This window comes from Pararge aegeria, chromosome 15 (genome assembly GCF_905163445.1).
Source record: "Pararge aegeria chromosome 15, ilParAegt1.1, whole genome shotgun sequence".
In the NCBI taxonomy this organism is placed as follows: Eukaryota; Metazoa; Arthropoda; class Insecta; order Lepidoptera; family Nymphalidae; genus Pararge; species Pararge aegeria.
Genome location: NC_053194.1, coordinates 12,599,451 through 12,619,312, shown reverse-complemented (window position 1 = coordinate 12,619,312; position 19,862 = coordinate 12,599,451). Strand labels below are relative to the sequence as shown.

At 34.5% G+C, this 19,862-nt stretch overlaps 1 protein-coding gene across 1 annotated transcript in view; it reads right to left on the bottom strand.

Moving 5' to 3' along the window:
- Positions 1–3,112: 3,112 nt before the first annotated feature.
- Positions 3,113–19,862, bottom strand: part of LOC120629853 (apoptotic protease-activating factor 1-like) — a 34,601-nt gene continuing 17,851 nt past the window's right edge. Inside the window, exons 7-20 of the mRNA XM_039898921.1 lie at positions 19,192–19,750; positions 18,251–18,441; positions 17,230–17,347; positions 15,681–15,864; positions 14,613–14,954; positions 12,463–12,724; positions 10,845–11,000; positions 9,878–10,169; positions 8,237–8,576; positions 7,334–7,647; positions 6,520–6,657; positions 5,115–5,377; positions 4,451–4,624; positions 3,113–3,519 (exon numbers count right to left, since the gene is read on the bottom strand). Coding sequence (XP_039754855.1) covers positions 3,357–3,519; positions 4,451–4,624; positions 5,115–5,377; positions 6,520–6,657; positions 7,334–7,647; positions 8,237–8,576; positions 9,878–10,169; positions 10,845–11,000; positions 12,463–12,724; positions 14,613–14,954; positions 15,681–15,864; positions 17,230–17,347; positions 18,251–18,441; positions 19,192–19,750 — 3,496 coding nt within the window. The 3' untranslated portion in view covers positions 3,113–3,356. The remainder of the gene's footprint in view (positions 3,520–4,450; positions 4,625–5,114; positions 5,378–6,519; positions 6,658–7,333; positions 7,648–8,236; positions 8,577–9,877; positions 10,170–10,844; positions 11,001–12,462; positions 12,725–14,612; positions 14,955–15,680; positions 15,865–17,229; positions 17,348–18,250; positions 18,442–19,191; positions 19,751–19,862) is intronic.

Here is a 19,862-nt window from a genome sequence, read left to right as displayed (position 1 = left end):
AATCGCTATAACCAGATTAAAGTCAATAACATGAAGAATCATGCTACGTAATATCCCTTTCTTATGTTCAGTAATTACTGAAATAAATTGAAATCCCTGCTGCCAAAATTTCAAATGCCTCACCTTAACATACGTTAAGAGAAATAACGATTACATACCCAATTAAAATAAACCGTTCTAGTGGGCGTCATGCCACTCGACATGTAGGGCTCTGCAGTTCCCCGTCGCAATATGCGGGCTAACTAAGAACTTGTTTGATTCTTTGAACACGTTCTCACTCCAAAATCTTCTTTCCACCATTTTATATGATTTATAAACTCATATTTACCATCCTTTGTACGCAACTAAAATCTTTATTTAAATAATAAAGACAGGGGACCATATATATCAAATAATTAAGAACATACAGAAACCGTGTACACGATTAATAGCGAAGCATCAAAAACCATTCCACTTTAGTAGTGTTTCCCGAACAGGCGGTTAGTCACTTTATCCCATTTAGCAGTTTGCAGTATTTGTTTTACCGCTGTTCTAAACTTTACCATACAATGGGAAAAATGAGAACAAGTTTGTGAGCTAGCAACATTCCGCGGACAGACGTGCGCGCGGCAGTTTCACTGTTTTTAGACACAATGCACTTCATGCAATAATGGCTGAATAAGGACTCCTTATGTTTTAAAATCTATGATATATGAATATATATATACCCACATATATAAAAATTAGGAATTTGTAATAAAATTAAGCAAGGAGAAAAAAATGTTTTTATTTAAGAATGTAAAGAGATGTTTACAAAATAATGTTCTATCTAAAATATCTAAAAATAGTATTTGAATTAATACCTATTGCATGAATAAAAAATCATGATATAATCACGGCATAATATTATTAATTTTCATCATTTAAAGTTATATATATTGCTATATTTTTTGGAAGATATATAATGTTTCTTATCATGTATCATTAAAAAATGATCAATACATTATATTCCTTGGATAATAAAAAAAAGAGTTGTCATAATTAAAAAAAAAACTGTAGCACATTAGGAACAGATTAAAATGCAATAATTGAGCATTTAAAGATTTTCTTACAATCACTTAGTTATGTTAGAATACTTCGATATCTTTTCTTTGCAATTAGTTTCATTTAACATTAGAATAGAGCTAAAAAAGTGTTTGGAAAGTTAATTTTTTTTTGTAAATAATACCAATTTTATCTGCAAATGGAAAAAAATCAAAATTTACATTGAATTTCCATTCCATTGTTATATGAAACGTTTACTTCATGCCAAATTACACCTGTATTCCGCTTACAAATACTAGGTATAACTTCAAAATTCCAATCTTACATCGATAGCACCATTAAAATTAGTTTGATACATAAAAGTCTCATAGATTTATACAATATTATTTACAATTAATTACCAAAATGGCACAACTCAAGCAGCTATTTAAACACATTTTTGTTTTATATTTTGTTTTATTTATTATATTTTAAGGTTTGATCGGAAGCAGACTAAAAATACTGACAGTAAACAGACTGATTACCCTCCCACCTGACATATTGCAAGTGACAGCTTGGGAAACGTGAGAAACAAGCAACCTGAAGAAGGATAAATATTTTTCTATTTCTATATACATCTAAAAGTAACAAAGGCACAACACAGAGTAGACGTTTTTACTAGTTAACAATTTATGTATTACTTTGTTACTCATGTTATAAAAGTTACAATTGCCAATTCTGAAGTATAAAATTTATAAACTAAATTAAATTGAAGGATATCACTATTGGCCGTCGATAAATTACCGGGGAGAGTTAGTTTTGCTTCTTTACTTAGGTGATAATAGGCCTTAGCTGTTAGATCAGCGTTTTGATCTGAGTTGTGATATTATGAGTTCATACTTTCTTTGTCGGAAAGTACTTACTCCACGGTACTTGCACCACATTGCAATACTATGTATGAGCACAAGAATTGTTTGGCAACTCGCTTCATCATGTAATAACATGTAAGCAAGTGCCAATACTCGAACCCACTTTTTTTGTTTATGTCTGTATTTGAGAAGTGCCATTATGCGGATATTATATTTAAAGTACGATCTTAATATAAAGGCATATTGGTGGGAGATGAACCTACAATTATTTATTTCGATTGATAAAAACGCTTACAAATTACAAGTAGATGTTAAATACATCAACTATTTTCTAAGTAAAATTGTGCGTTAACTGTACGCTTACATTTATTTTTATACTTTTTGTGACGTTTTCGATTTTAAAAAACCTTACATGATATAATAATTGTCAGTGCATTTCGTATCGTTGCTGAATGTGGATTACTTCAAAGAATAAAAGTAAGAAATTATATCATTTTCTATTATAAAATGGCAGTATTTGACTAAAACTGGACTAAAATTGTTCTAAAATAGTAATAAGATCACGGGAATTATATGTACATAATCAAAATATCACTCATTCAGAGAGCGTTATATTGGTAAATCTCAAGTTTTAAAATAATTGATATAAATTAATACTAATAACCTACAATAATAAGAATAAATGATATTTTTTTGTCCTAGATAACATTACGTATTTATTTAAATGCATTTTACAACACGGCATTACTGTATTTATTAAAAATTACTTTTATTAAAAAAATATGTTTTTCCGAAGTGTAATCTCAATTCCAAACTCCAATTCTTCCTACCCTACTAATGAACGCTTCACTTACTATTGTATGCTTCACTTACTATTTTATACTTCTACTTACTATTTTATGCTTCACTTACTATTTTATACTTCTACTTACTATTTTATGCTTCACTTAATATTTTATGCTTCACTGATATTATTATTGTTAAAAGATTCAAGTCTCACAAGAGTCATCAGATGTTCTTATTCCAAATCATCGAACCCTAGCATGTAACAATATGTTTAGCTTAACACTTAGGGTTGCCAACCATACTTATTAATAACTAACGGAATTATAACCATGTTTTTCAATCTATGTCTAAACATAAAATGAATATAATGCACAAATTATTAATTTTTCGTGATAAGAAAAGAACAAGTTAATATTTTTTTCTCTACAGTAATTTGAATTGTATATTTTAAATTAATTTCTTTTTATTTTTTACAATTTTTATAATTTCCGGAAAATGAGAATTCTGTAGAAAAATCATATATAAATTTTATTCATGTATATCACACATGTTTTGCTTCCGCAGTGGGTAGGGCATTCATTTAACTATTGTACCCATTTATTTTTAACCAGAATAAATGATTTTTATTATTATTTACAATTTTCAAAGAAAACGTTTCGAACTTACTTATATCTATTGAAACAAAAAATAATTTTTGTGCTACGTATTGCAGGCGTTCATAAGGTTCATTATGTGAATATGCCCAGCATTGTCGACGGTCACAAAACATGAGAAGTTCTCATCATGGCATATGAGTTTGGCGTTCATACCAGACAGCTTTATGCAGGACAATATTTCCTTCCGTTTAGAACCTTCCTTGTATCTGTAAAGTTAAATTGCAAATTTATTGTTTTTGATGGAATACATGTATTGGTGCTGGATTGGCCGTAAAATCGAAACGCCTTTACGTCGAACGGTATAACTGTTTCTAATGTTCTTTCTTTACGCAACTGCATATTTCTAACAATATTAAGGTATTAATTTTTTCAAACTGTTTTCCTGGGATAAAAATAGTTCCTCTACGTCCTTTCAATTAACTCTATGCCAAAAATCAAAATGCTGAGTAGCTCCGTCAAGGAAGGACAAACAAACAAAGACTTTTGCATTTATAATATAATAACATTTAAAATAGTTAGGGATCCTAATAAGAAGAATATTATAATTTTAATTAGGGAAGAATATTTTATGTTTTTATTGTATTCATTATTCATGCCACAATAAAAAGTGATGTTTGACATCTGACGGGCGTAAAGTAAATGGCATTTTAAATGTGGTTTAAGGTAATTTAACATCGTCGTGGGTAATACTTCTATTACACAGTTTATCTACTAATTAGGTAATTAAAAAAAAAAGTTATAGGTAAGTAAGTGTAAGTGATGGGCATGTTGGACTGTGGATCACGAGGTCCTGTGTTCGCTTCCCGGATTGAACCAAAAGTTGTTGGATATTGGTTGAGTATATTTATCAATAATATACATTATTGAGCAAAGGTTGCGCCCGAGAGCCCATCACCCATTTTTGACATTTATTACAATATATATAATAAGCGGAAGATCTCACTATGTATTAATTATCCGAATCGCTACACTGTACGAATCGCTATTGTATGCTGCGGGTGTTCAGTACGTGCCGAGTGTTCTTAGTAGCCGACGTCCACCTCTTAACACGAGCCGGTTGCCAGTTCCAAAACGCGCAAACTAAACATAACCAACTTTACTAGCTGATGTTTATAAAGTGATATAATGATTACTCACGTCTTCTTCTTCCAATTGGCTTTCCAATACTGTTTTGGGTCGACGCAGTTACCGCCGAAGAAGAAGTTATCAGCCTTGCTTGACTCGGTGTTGGAGTTGTTATACGTTGGCGTTTCGTTTCTCGGATCTATCGGGCTAGTAACTGGAGTCACTACGTTCCAACCGCCAGGTTTACTGTTAATTTTAATTTTTTTTTTAATTTATAAGCGTTGACATCTGTTCCTGGTGTCTATGGATGGGTCTGATGGTGATGGTAAATGGAAATCCATCACCTATATATAAACAGAGCCACACTACACTTTAGCACGCGGACGAATCTGCGGATGAAAAACACCTAAAAGGCAGACGTATTTGCGGGTAACAGAGTGCTTACTGCCTATTGTAGATTTTTCTACGTATTCGATCGCGTGAAAGTTAACTAAGATTTGTATAATAACTTAAATCACGTGAATCCCTCCGTGAAAAATTTAAAGAAATAAGTATTCTTACGGTAGTCTCACTATATATTTATAACAATATAGTATTTGTAAGACAACATATTAGTCTTTATAAACAAAAAGTGGATATAAACACAACTTACAAGAAATGGTCATAAATTAGTGACATCTGCATATCGTCTGCGAAACTCATTTGTGGGATTGAGTATACCCACATATATACTCACTTCCACAGGACTTTGAAGTTCCTTGTCCGGATTACATAGGTGATGTTCCACCACACGATCTCCGTCGCCATGGTAACCAGTACGAGGGGAGGCTGCGAGTCGTCCTCGTAGGAGGGCGGGCTCAGCATGTTTGCGGACGGCGAGTGTGCGTGTACCGACGAGCGGTACAAACGTTCCGGTATGGGCGAGAAAGCGCAGTACTGTACTTTCGTCTTATGGTGCTTTAGAAGTTTTAGTTGCCGTTTGTTTCGGACGTTCCATACCTGGATGTATAAAAAATCCACTTTAAAACTAATAACTCGAATCATATAAGGCCACATAGGGAGTCCTCGTCATCGTCGTCTTCATCATCGTTGGATAGAAGCAGGCGTTACTTTACAATGAAAAAAATGTTCAAAATTAAAACAAAAATCTTAATTAATTTATTTCAAGTAGGCCACAAGCACTTTTGAAACGTTAAGTCCGTCTGTTTGTAGTGGTTATTAAACTTAACTCTACCACCGGTTCGGAAGGCAGATTCTACCTAGAAGAAGCCGGCAAGAAACTCTGCAGTTGCTCTTTTCCATCATCAACAATATACACTTTAACATTCATTTTTCTGTCTTGTGAGAGATGAAGTTAAAGGAATATATAATCTGTTTGGTATGGGGTGTAAAGATTCTCCTGCTTGTCGAGGAGTATAGCAAATTAAGCTTATTGTTCATTGTATTTCATCACGATTATTTACCCATAAACGGCCCACTACAAGACACGGGATTCGTCTCGCGAATGAGATGGGTTCAGGCCTGAATCAATCTCATTCAAGCTGCTGGCCTAGTGCAGATTAGTAGATTTCATGCGCCTTTGAGAATATTGTGAAGGACACTCAGGAATGAAGGTTTCCTTACGATGTATTCGAGTATCCGATTTGAATCCGACATTAAAGTTCGGTATACATCTATCTATCTCGCTCGTACGTAACTGTGCCTATAACCACTATGTGGTATAATTTTTATCATATTTGCCATGTCTCTTAGAGGTCGTGCATTTGTTATGTGAGGCTTGAAATCCCAACCAGACATTATGTCTAGTAATTTTTTGTTTTTCATATTTAAGGTACTTTATTTTTTAGAATTGCTTAAAACCTGCATTTAAAGATAATATTTAAATTAAAAAAAAATTCATTGTCCAAAAATATACACGTATTTCTGTGGCCTAAAAGGTAAAGATAGTTTGCTTTAATTCGTTAAAACCAAACCATCTTTGTACGGCGTAATTAATAATGAATTTATTTTTGATATCGCTCCATCGATCGATCGGTGCATGAATATATTAAAGGACTTCGAATTTTAAAAATAGAATCCTTTAAAGAATAAGTTTTCTAAAGTATATAGACTTTATAGTGATAATGGAATTCGGGACTTACCACAACATCGCCAGAATCTAGTCCCATAGCGAGTATATTGCCGTCGGCCGTGAGAGCGCAGGAGCATATCCTGTTGTTCAGCTTGTACTCTTGTATCGTTCGAAGTTCCAATGAATCCCGCCTTTTGAGCTCAAAAGTCTAAAATATAATATTTGTTTTAAGGCAAGCATTTGATACATTTATCGTTATTAATATTATAAATCTAGCTTAACGCCCTAATTGAACAACTAATAAATTTGATTTTTCGCATAGAGATAGTAACATAGGCTACTTTTTATCCCTGGAAATCGAACGATTCCCACAGGATATGTGAAAAATCTTTTGTTAATAAAAAAAATGATTTTCATTAAACCTAGATAACTAACTAGACTATGTCTGAAGACGTTCTAAATCTAAAGTTACGACACCGATTTGGCGGTACGTAATATTTACGGAACTCGTAAACTGACACTTAACAGATGAAAAAAATATCAATTCGGTTTTGGTTTTAATATCCTTAAATCCTCTTAAATTGAATGTAATAACGACAAATGAAAAATATGATAATACAAACACAAAATACCAGAAGGTGACATAGACAAGTTCTTGCCGCAAGGGGACATAGACAAGTTAGGTTATATGAGTTGCCTAGAGAAAATCGATTGTTAAAGTGAGGTAAATGTTTGCCTAGGAATCTTCTTTGATTAGACGAACGAAACGTGCCTTTGACGCGTACTTGAAATATAACGGCGAAACAACGTCAAAAAAAAAATCGTCGTCTTAGAAGTTACATTCATTAGTTACAATTAAAATTAGAAATACAGAAAATACTTACCTGAAAAGATAAATTAGCACTGTCGCATATAACTAACACATTTTTCTTGAAATCAGAACATGTAATGCACACATCTATTTGTCGACTGTTGAGAACGCTGGACAATATTAAATTCTCATCCCAAAGTTTAACAGTAGCGTTCGATTCAATAGTTATTAGGCCAATGTCTTGAATCCAGTAACAATTCACCAATGAGGTTGCTTTGCAAAGATTTTTTCTATCTCCGTTCGGAAAGTGGCGATCTCTAGATGTAATGCTGGAATCACTACCAGAACTGGATATCATGTCTGATTGGTATTGTTTGCTTGTTATTCCTAAAACAATGGTTTCATCTATAACTTTCCCCAAACTAATTTATTGAGTAAGATATGCGTCTGGAAATATTACCTCGAAATTGAAATTATTTTAGGTAAGTTAAAATGATCATTTTGATCTTTTCTTCGATTCAAGACTAATGGATAGGTGTATAAAAAAAAATGTTTATATATATGATCAAATAAAGACTTTGGGGACATAATAAAAAAAATAAGGCCGCCAAATTGTATACGTTGTTTTGTTATACTTTTCTTTTTTTTCTACTTACTTTTGGGTTGTGTGCAATAAAAGTATATTCATTCATTCATTCTACTAATTCTATAAATGTTAACGAAATTATAATTACGTGCTGGAGTTCGGAGATTTGGAATTAGAACACCTGTAAGACTTTAATCACCTCTTCAGTGCAATGTTGCAGAACACACGTCCAATCGCAAGTCAATCAGTTTTTTTGTAAAATATTATGTGAAGAATTGAATTATCAAACATTTTAACATAGCCACAGATCGATGACCTTGACATCAGTGTTATAAATGGCCTTGGAATTAGTTTAAAAAAAGCACAAGCCAAAAAATGCAAGTGACTTACCTTTAATATCGTTTAGGATTTCCTGTGAACCAAGATTAGTGTTCCCTCTTTGCAACATCTCTGGCTTCCAATCACCGCCCAGAGTTGACCTATACGCCATCAAACACCGGTTCTTCCCAGCAACCATCAACAAATTGGGGTTCACAAAACTCATATATTGAACGGTACTATAAACATCCATTATATCTTTGGTCGCTTTGGTACGGATAGTATACCTTCGCACTATACCGGAATGTAGGCCAAATATTACGTACTGATTGCATGGCGATATTGTTACTGTTGTTATTTGTTCGTCAGGGTTTGTTGAGATCTCGGATACTAATTTTCTCCCGCGCATTATCTGGAATGACAAAACTATTTTGTATTAAGATACTAGAGATATTCCAGAGGATAATTAAGAAAAATAATTAATATCAAGATTTTATAAGTGCCTAAGAATGTTTCATGAATCGAAAATGATGATAAAAAAGTTGCTACCAATACATAAATACTTTATTGCTATCGTTTGATGTTTTGAATAAAGCATTTTTTAACGGATTCTTTGTTGTTGACTATGAAGTAAATGTGGTTTTGGTAACAGTAAACGCAATTTGGTTGAGTTAAACAGACAGCCGATTGGCGCGGTGGGCAGCGACCCTGCTTTCTGAGTCCATGTCCGTGGGTTAGATTCCTACAACTGAAAAATGTTTGTTGATGAACATGAATGTATGTCAGTCTGGGTTTATCTATATATTATAAGTATTTATGTATATTATTCATAAAAATATTGATCAGCCATCTAAGTATCCATAACACAAACTAGGCTTACTTTGGGGCTAGATGGCGATATTGCCTTAGTATATTTATTATTATTATTATTATTATTATTCAACAGATTAAATGTATAATTCTAAAATGGGCAGTACTTTGTAAACTATAAATTTGGTTTCTCTTGCTTTGCATTTACAATTTTACTTGCAATAACTTTAGTTAGTTTAGATCAATTTTATTGTTCCTGAACAACTAGCACTTAAGAAATATATAGAATAGGTTTCAGCCCTAAAACTCTCGCCCTGCCTTGGATATCCTTAATAATATTATAAATGCGAAAGTTTTTTTATTTCTTTGTTGTTTCTTCACACCCATTAACTTGATTTTTGACATAGAGTTCGTTGAAAGGACGCAGAGTGACAGTGGCTATTTTTTGGCAAAAGCGATATAATAAGAGAAAATATAATATGTAATAAATTCTTTAAATATCGTGTGCACTACATGAGGTATACAACGTGTAACGGAATTACAAAATACTGTTGAAGGGTGCATATTTAATAAGGAATCACCCTGTAAAAAAAAATAACATAAAAAAAGCATATTTGTTTTTCAAAATATTCTCAGTGTTTACTTGTGACAACCCATTGAAGATAAAAGATCGACACGAGCATAGTGCCTACGCTAGCCTACGCAAAGCCTTATAAAGTGACTGGAGTCACTTGATTTTACTTTTGCTTGTGGTGTTAGGGCTGTAATAAAAACTATGGCAATGGTTTATTCAAAAAACTATTCGCCTTTCGGTTTCACAGATAAGTCTCAGAGACAGTTGTAACACCTCTGAAATATTATTTCGGTTTTTATTAACACGTTGTATATTAAAAAAAGAGTTACCTGTATATTGTTTTTATCATCGACAACCGCCAATAAGGGCTGAGTGACTCCTTCATTATTTCCATTGCATATACCCTTCAGATTCAACGGCTTCAGCGCATGTCTATCCAGACTCATGGTGGTTGAGAGTGTTCTTTTAATAACCTCATTGTTTGAAGAGCTGACGAATGACTGGTGTCTCTTCGGGGTGGCGTTTGCGCTTTGTACGCTGTTGGGCGGCGGTGCGACTGGAGTGTGAGGTGATAGGATGTTGATGAAACTGGCGTCGAACTTCTTTGTTAAACGGACTTTGCTGCAGAAGAAAAAGTAAGGTATAATTGAGTAAACAATTATTCATTGTTGAGTCAACTTCTCCTGAGGATGCAACAGTTTCGAAGCGAAACGTGCGTAGAGGTTACATTGCTGAAGATCTGTTCGGTGTGGAGTATAAGGATTGAGGAAATTATTAAAAAAAACCTTACAGATTTTTCTTCTTAACGCGGAGTGTAGCAAATTAAGCTTAATCATTATGATATAAAAGCAGTCAGTTTACTAAACCATTGCGTGCGATTTACTGCTCTCACTAGAGTTCCAGCCACCATATTCCAATATAAAGATGTTTTTTTATCGTTTTCAGATTTAGAGGGCATATGGAGTGTCATCGCCAAATACAGATAAAAAACCTTATCATCGGCAAAAAGTGTTAAGTATGGCGGCCTGGATGCCGAATGCGGCGGTAAATTTCCATTAATTCGCAACAAGTAGATATAAATTTCCTCTCTGATAGGGCGGAGGGCTTAGAACATAGACCCACCTCGCTGGCTCAATGCGGGTTGGTAGGCTTGAATGATTATTATCATAAGTTAGTAATAATAACCGGGACCGACGGCTTAACATGCTCTCCCAGGCAAGAGGATCGACACCGTCAATTTCCTGACACCGTCAATTTCCTGACAAATTGCGTGTAAAAATTATAAAAAATACATACCCATTAAGCTGTGTATTGTGAGAGATGTAAGCGGCATCTAGGTACCACACCTTTGCTGTGTTCTCTACACAACCGGTGCCAGTCAGTAAAACGTCCGATCCGGGTTCGAAATCATCCCATAGCAGCACTTCGCTAACCGCCATTGATACTACGTTCCTAAAAAAATCAAGTTTTTTTTAAAACTAAAAGTTAGCTCTTGACTGCAATCTCTAGGTGTAAATTATGCAGACTAAGAACGTTGTTAACGTGGGTCACCAGTACAGTTATAATGTCAAAGTCAAAGTCAAATATTTCTTTCTTCAAATAGGCACATATATGGCACTTCTGATGCGTACATTACATGTAAAATACTACCCGTATCCATAATTTTTAGCACACGGCATCGTATCGGAACGTTAAATCGGACCCTCCAGTACGGATCAAAAACTTTGTGTTCTTTGGTATTTTTTAATATTAAGGTCCGTTTTAATTAAACCGCCGTGGGGTGACGGCAGATCAGAATACAGTTCTCACCACCACTCTTCTTCCCTAAAGTGTCGTCCGAGGTTACTAAGGCAATATAACGGAGAACGGAAAATCAGAAGAAGCATATTTATTTTTCCATACAAACTAATTCAAAACATTCTAAGTGTTTGCTTATGACAACCCTATTGAAGATAAAAGACCGACACGGGCATAGTACCTACGCTACGCGATGCGTACCTAATAAAGTAACAGGAGTCACATGATTTTAATTTTCTATGTGATATTGAACCTGTGTCTGATTTCTTTCAGTATAAACTATTGCAGTGGTTTACTTAAAAACTATTAGGTGTTCGGTTTCACAGAAAGTCAGTACATAATGTACGTTAAAGCCTGTATTATTCGGTTTTCATTTACACGTTGTATGCTTATAGTCTTATGGGGCTTAACACGCCTCAGATTGTTGAACACGGGGCGACACTATATAGGACGTGTTACTTGCATCCGCTTGTTCCGCCAATTATTAATACTAGCTGACCCGTGCAACTTCGTCTGCACCAAATCGGTTATTACCGGAAAACACGAATAAAATTACATTTTCTAAAAATGAATCCCAGATAAATATATAATAAAAAAATATACAAATGGTTATAAACGGTTATTCCTTAGTAAGTGCTAGTAACAATTTTATCCTTACATATATATGTTAGGGTTGTTATTTAAAAAAAGATAAGGGATTTTGTACTTCTATTTTAATTTTTCTGTTTTCCTACGTATATTCTTTACTTGATGTGGTTTAACAAATAAAGAGTAATAGTAATAATATTCAGTTTTTTCCTATGTCCAAAGATGAGTAGCATAATATAACTAAAGGCTTAGTACAAGGTTTGCATGCTCGCAATCGAGGACTTGTTTTCGAATATCAAACTCTATACCGCCGTAGTAAAATGAGCCTAATTGCACTCACATTAGAGTGACAAATTATCTGATTTTCTTTTTACAGACGCTCAGCTAAAGTGAGGCAGCAAATTTTAGCTTCAATGCACTCTGAATAACATTCAATATCCTCTGATGTTTTATTTATTTCGATATTCGAAAATGACGCCGCGATTGCGATCGATCGAAGCTCGTACTCGGGGTACTGCTATTAACTTACCCTCTTCTGTTTTCCAATTCGAAAACGTACGAGTTGGTCTTCAAATCGACACATATCACTCGACTATCGTCCGTTGACACGAAAAGGAGCGTCCCAGTCTTGTTGACGGCCATCGATATAAAGTACACGTTTTCCTTGACCACATCACTAGTTACGACGATCTTGCTTGGGCAGTTGTTGCAGTTTTGGTTGAATCTACGCGTCATTTCGAATTTGTATTCAGTAACCTCTCCACGTTTGAGGCCTAGGATTCTGTTGCTTCCTAAAACAGGATGTAAACTACAGAAATGTACATTTTTAGGTCAAACTTCTTAACGTTTTAAAATAGCTTTATCAACCTCAGCGGTTATAGCTGTGTTTTAAGTTGGATAGTCCGCTACCATCTTAGACAGCATCATAATTTACCACCAGGTAAGATTGCAGTCAAGAGCTAACTTGTAGTGTAATAAAAAAAAACATTATATTTTCATTAGGCGTGGTAATATTTTTAGCTCTAACTGAAATCTAAACTAGTAGTGATGAAGCAGTCTAAGATGGTAGCAGGCTGACCTATTACGGTTATAGCAGTTATATTCGAATCGGTTTCTTAACGGCATCAGTTAAATCGCTTAGTGCCTTCTTTGTGTGTAATTAGCGACGGCCGAAGTGGCTCACCAATACAGCTGACAAAAAAGTTCAGAAATAATAAATTCCTATAAAAAAATAGATTTGGGGTGCCCTTGAAATTTGAAGATTGTAACTGTTTCTTCAAATAAGGTAAGTAAGGCAATAGATAAGGTCCTTAAAAAGATGGAAAAATCTCTTGCCTATCAAGACTAAGATTTTATTAGCCAATACCCTTTTTCTTCCTATTTTAGATTATGCCGATGCCTGTTATTTAGACTTGACTGAGGACCTTCTGGATAAGCTGGAGCGACTACAAAACTTATGCATAAGATTCATATTTGGTCTCAGGAAATATGATCACATCTCTGAGTATCGCAAAAAATTTAAGTGGCTTCCTATTAGGCATCGGCGTAATCTGCATGTCCTTTCAATCCTGTATTCTACTCTTTTTCATCCTTGGACACCACTCTACCTTAAACAACGCTTTCATTTCCTTTGCACGTGTCCGTCTCAAGGATCTCAGCGTTCTGCTAGGGAGAATATTCTCCGAATGATGAAATGTAAGTCTCAAAGTTACTCGGAATCCTTCACAATAACAGCTGCAACGCTGTGGAATGCACTTCCTGACGATATTCGTCGCTCTAAATCCCTAGCTATTTTCAAAAGCCGTGTTAGACATCACTATTTGTCATTATAATTTTGTTGTTCGTATATTTGTACTTATGTATCTATAGTAAATATATATAAATATTTGTTGTTGTATATATATATTTATTTTTATCTTATTTTATTTATCTCTTTTAATAATTTATTATATTAGTTATTAGTAGTATGTACTTAAGTGTGTAAATTTATGTATTGTTTATTTTAATTGCGATTTCCCGTCTCTCATGTTTTATTGTGTACTATCGTTAAGGTTACCTGGCAGAGATCACTTTTAGTGATAAGGTCGCTTTTTAATTTTTTTGTTTAACTATATTTGTAATTTCTCTTTTACTACGCAATAAAGATGTTTAAATAAAATAAATAAATAAATAGATAAGGTTCGGAGTTATAACAATAAAAAAAGAACATCAAATTCTTAGCTTGTAGTAAAATCAAGAATTATTGAAAACAATGTTGTTTACGGTTAGTTTATATATATATATAGAAATAGAGTTTCAAATAGTAATTACTGCCTATAATCTTAATAATTTCATGTATTATTTAATTCTCATCGCTAAAATCCAGGGGTAAGAAATACTAGCGGACCCAGTAGACGTCGTCCTACCAGGTAATTAGCGCTACCGGATCCAATTGCGTATTCAATCAATTCGGGAACCCATTGAAATATACAGAAAATATTTTATCTAAATCGCTCCAGCCGTTTAGGAGGAGTTAGGTGACAAACACACAAACAGAAGTATATATTAAGATAGCTTACGTGTTAACTATTTAACGAGAATGGACACACGCGTAAAACAGTTCAGTGCTGATACTTTCATTAATTAATTCCTAAAAACATCTTTTTCGAAACTGTTGAAAAAATCGTAATTCCAACTTACCGGGGATTGTAGCCAAATCTAATATTGTTTCGTTTTCTTTGAATATCTGTCTCTCTTTCGTCTTCAAATCAACCACTTCCAAAGTGTGAGAGCTGTCACTTGTCGCCACTATCACGTGTTTATCACTATTGCATGGGATACATCGCAATATCTCTTTATCTCTATACAAATTGTCCAGAAGGTGCAGAACTTTGCCGGATGTGTTATATAGTATGATCATTTTGTATGTGTTTGTTATCAAAGTTTCTTCGTTGTTCGCCCATCGGCAGTTTATGAATGGCCCCAAGTTGGGTAGTATAGTCACGTTGGTCGGGTAGTTGTTGTTGTAGGACTCTTCTGTTTCTGTAAATATTTGTAACGGTTAGAGAGAGAGATACGGCAGAGTGAGATAAGTAAAAATGTCTCCATCACATAATTTAATTCAGATAGTAAAAAATATGTGAATCGTCACGGGACGCCTGGCAGATGTGAAAAATCGAAATTATTTTGTATAGTCACAAAAATTACAGATTATGATAGGAACTAAATATATGACATGTTACAAGAATACAACGAATACAATATTACGAATTGTCTCCAGAAAATGATGACCTCTCTCGTGGGGAAACCAGTTTCGCGATATGATTGACTGACTGTCCACGCGTGAATTTTAGAAATAGTAATATATAATAAGGGGTTTACGTTACACATTTTACGGTTGAATTTATTAGTTAGGTACGCGTTATTAAATCAAATGAGAGTTTACTTTTCCAAATGCAATGTAAAAAATAATATGAGAACCAGTTATTGCCCGCGGCTTCGTACGCGGTTTATTGATTTTTCATGAATAATGATGGTTGGATACATGAAACACGTTGAAGAAACCGCTAAATCCGATCGTATAAACTTGTATGATAAACGATTACGTTGGAAGGCTTCGAAACCTTCACATTGTAGGAGAAGACACGTACTCTGTAGTGGGCCGGGTATGGGTCGATAACGATGATGATATATTTTTTTTTATTTGGTGTACAATAACAGTGTATTCATTTGTTTGTTCATATTGTCTCATGAGGTCTCTAGATTTACCTTCTTCAATGACGTCATCGGTCGCCTCCTGCACGACGTCATCAATATACCACAGTTTAATGAAACCGTCGGTAGACAGTGACGCCACGAATGGAGGGTTCACGGGGCACACTCCAAGCCACTTTATAGCCGATTCAGTGCCCTGAATCTGTTTCCTCAATTTGTTTGTTGCTATATGGAAAAACTGAAAAGAAAAATATTTTTTATGTAACCTGGTTTCTTAATACGTAAGTAATAAGTCTCATTTTCGAGTGGCCATCATCGCTGGACCTACAAAAACATTTTTGTTTTGTCACCAGCCGTATTTAAATTTCGAATGCAATGCTGTTAAATTACATATTTATATACAGCATTATTTTTGTCATTAACACCCCGCGACTTCGTCAACGCACTTTTGATAAGTAATTTTCACCCGTGAAACAACTTTCATCAGACCGCCTACCAGTTACCATCTTAGACTACATCATAACTTACCAGCAGGTGAGATTTTTGTCAAGGGCTTAGAATGAAAAATAAATAAAAAGTGTGTGCTTTTAACCTAACCTTTACGTGCGATTGAAGTAAAACTTTAATTATTATTTATTGACGAAAGAGTAAAATGCTCCTGGGACTCCGCCATTTCATTTATTTATACTCACTATTTCATTTTATTAAAAGTTGGCGCTGCTTGAAAGAGGCCTATGTCCAGCAATGGACGCACAATGGCCGATGTTGATGATTTCATTTTATATTCTATTTAAAATTCATTAAAATCACTATCACGTCATTTTAAAAATATTATCCTTTGTTAAATAGAATAATTGAGATTTCTTAATTATAGTTCAACGGGTACATACCACGATAATATTTTGGATTTGTCGATATTTCGACCCGTGGTCACGACGGGACCCCGATCCATGCGACAAATCCAAAATTTTATCGTGACAGTAGATTCTTAACTTATACGCCAGCACAGCTAGCATGGGCAGGAGACAATTATATCCCCAGGGAACGGATAAGAATTTATCTTCTCCCTCTTCTTCACTGGCGCACAAGTGGAAATAATATCTAAATCATGTATGTGTAATGATAGACGGGGTTAACCTCTCCTATTCCATGTTCCCGTGCTTTAGCAGGTGGACATGTTAATTATATCCCTCGTCAGGGGATATAATCGGGGGATATAATTTTTGTCTCCTGCCCGTGATAGCTGTGCTGGCGAAGTTAAGAATTTAGTGGCAAATATCATATCAATTTAATATAGTAATATAATAAAGTATTATTTGTTTCCTATATTTTCAAATGGATCAATTGTGAATAGCAAAGAGAATAAATATTCAACATTTTAAAAACAAAAAAAAATAAATTGCAAAGTTTTTTGAAAATCTCTAAATATACTTGTTTATTTAAGTATATGACATATCCTTATGAACAATCCCAATTTTTATTTTTATACAGCGGAAACTACATAGACGTCTGACGTAAGCGTTACTTCCGTCAGAAGTCTATCTACTCTAGAAGTACTCCCTAGTTGCGCCTAAACAAGTTTTACTTCAAAAAGTACACTTACCATAATAACGCCAGTAATAGTACCGATCAGTACATAATCGCCAAGGAAGCACACCGCTGTAATAGTTTCCTTCACGTCGATCGTAGAGTGCTTGATTTCTTCCACGTTCTGTTCATGTCTGTGAATAGAAAACATATTTTTACACGCTTTTTATTAGCTTCACCTGTATGCTTGACGGCCGACTGGCACAGTGGGCAGCGACCCTGCTTTCTGAGTCCAAGGTTTCCTCCAACTGGAAAATGTTTGTGTGATGAACATAAATGTTTTTCAGTGTCTGGGTGTTTATCTATATATTAAAAGTATTTATTATATTACTAGCTGTTGCCCCGCGACTTCGTCTGCGTTTGTTTTTTGATATGGCACTAAATTTAGTTGTAGATCTAAAAAAATATAAAGTATTCAGTATCGCTAAGCCTTAAATAAGGGGTTTGCAGCTGTCGAGTTCTGTCCTCTATTTCCAACCACATTCAGATTTACACAAAGTTTGGTCAAAATTAAACACATATTATAACCTCTGTAGTACAAATATAATTATTTAAATCGGTTATAATTTGTCGGAGTTATGGTGTAACATTGTCAAACACTCATCCCCTCTCCCAAAGGAACCGAGCTTAATGTCGGGATAAAAGGTATCCTATACTACTTCAAACATTTCCAAGAATATATGTACAAAGTTTCATGAGGATCGGTTAAGTAGTTTTTGCGTGGAGCGTAACAAACAAACTTACATTCACATTTATACTATTAGTAGGGAAGTGTATTTTATTCATAAAAAAATATATATTCATCAGCTATCTTAGTACCCATAACACCAGCTACGCTTATTTTGGGGCTAGAAGGCGGTGTGTATTGTCGTAGTATATTTATTTATTTATTTATTTATTCATGTTCAGCACACAAAAAAATTCCAGTTACTGCCTTGGATTCAGAAAGCAGGGTCGCTGCCCACTGCGCCAATCGGCCGTCAAACCTAATACTATGGAACTAAAATTTGCTTCGCTACAGAGTTAAAAATACTTACAAAAACTCAAAATACAGTTCATTTTTGCCACTCCTGTCCTTAGCGACTTGCCACGCTTTAGTATAAAGGATTCCTTTGGATTCGTTCTGCAGGATGCTTTGCACTAGATCCGTGCAAGGGTACCGGTGTAGATCTATGCCGCATCTGCTAAGGTACTCTTTGATGCTAAATATTAAAGTTTGGTCCAGTTCCTGGAAAATGGACGTTTTTTTAAATTTATTTGATGGACAAAACAGTTGGATATCTGATGGTGCTTATTTTGTCAAGATTGGTTTTGCTGCTGAACCGCATAAAGGTTAACATTTTTTGTACCGTGAAGAAAATCATAGTTTGCTGCTTTGCTTTTCGAGATACAAAGTATACTATCCGGGTTGTAATTTATTTTTTAACGAAACTTTCATTTTTTTTGTAATTATTCGGTACAAATATCATTTATACGTTATTTATTGATAGTGAGTGGAAAACAATCTAGTATGAACGGAGCAACTTTTAGCAGGACATGCAAGGTATACGTCCTTGGTTTTGCTGCAAAACCGCATAAATGAAACTATTTTTTTTTATGCAGCAAACCATAGTTTACGGCTTTACTTTACGGGATACAAAGTATCCGTTGTAATTTTTTTTTATACGAAAACTACACATGTTACGTTCATACGTAATTTATTACGTGTAAAATCATCTATGAAGAGAGTTACTCTTCGCAGGAAATGCAAGGAATACGTTCCACATGCCACCCTGTGTGTATCAATAAAAGACGTCAGTTTTAAGCTTAGTGCCCGTTATTACGCCGGCAACAGCTGACACCATTTAGTCCGGAACACAGCTATTCTGATAAGCTTGGCCCTAGTACGACGAGCTCCGTCACAAGAAGAACTAATTCTTCTTTGACGTTATGTCTCATTGGCTTTGCTTCTGACTAAGTAAAACATTTCAACACTCACATCATGAGCTATATGGCTCTCGTACTTCTGGAAATCCAATATCACATCCGCGGGTCCGGTCAGTCTCACTTTGTTGCCAAGAAACTTGAGATCTAAATACAACTTGTTGAATAAACTCCATTTGTTATTAAAATTTTTCGTCCTCGCTAAATGGTAGCCTATATAAAACGCTATGTAATGGTCGTCCACTATTTGCACTGGCGCATCGTTAACGTCATTGTAATTGTAACTTTTTAGGAAGTCCGAATGCATTTTTCTCAATTCCCCTTCATTGGGACAAGAGCGCAAATAGTTCATAATTATATCGTGTATTTCGTAGATATAGCTTTGATGTTCCTGATCATATAATTGCGTTATTAATGATTTTGTGCGCAATTGTTTCATTATGATCTCGACACTGGGGACGTCTTTGTTCCATAATTTGCTCAATACTTTAGCGGACACTTTAACGTTGTCCGGTAATATGCACGTCATTTTAAATAACGGTAGGATGTCAGGTTTTAGCGAGTTGATGCAGACTTCTATTGTTTTCATCGGATTATCGTTGTGCCTTGTTAGACTGTAAAGAAAGACAATATCGTTAGTTTCTTTATGTTTTAAAATAAATAAATAAAATAAATAAATATACTACGATAATATACATATCGCCATCTAGCCCCAAAGTTAGCGAA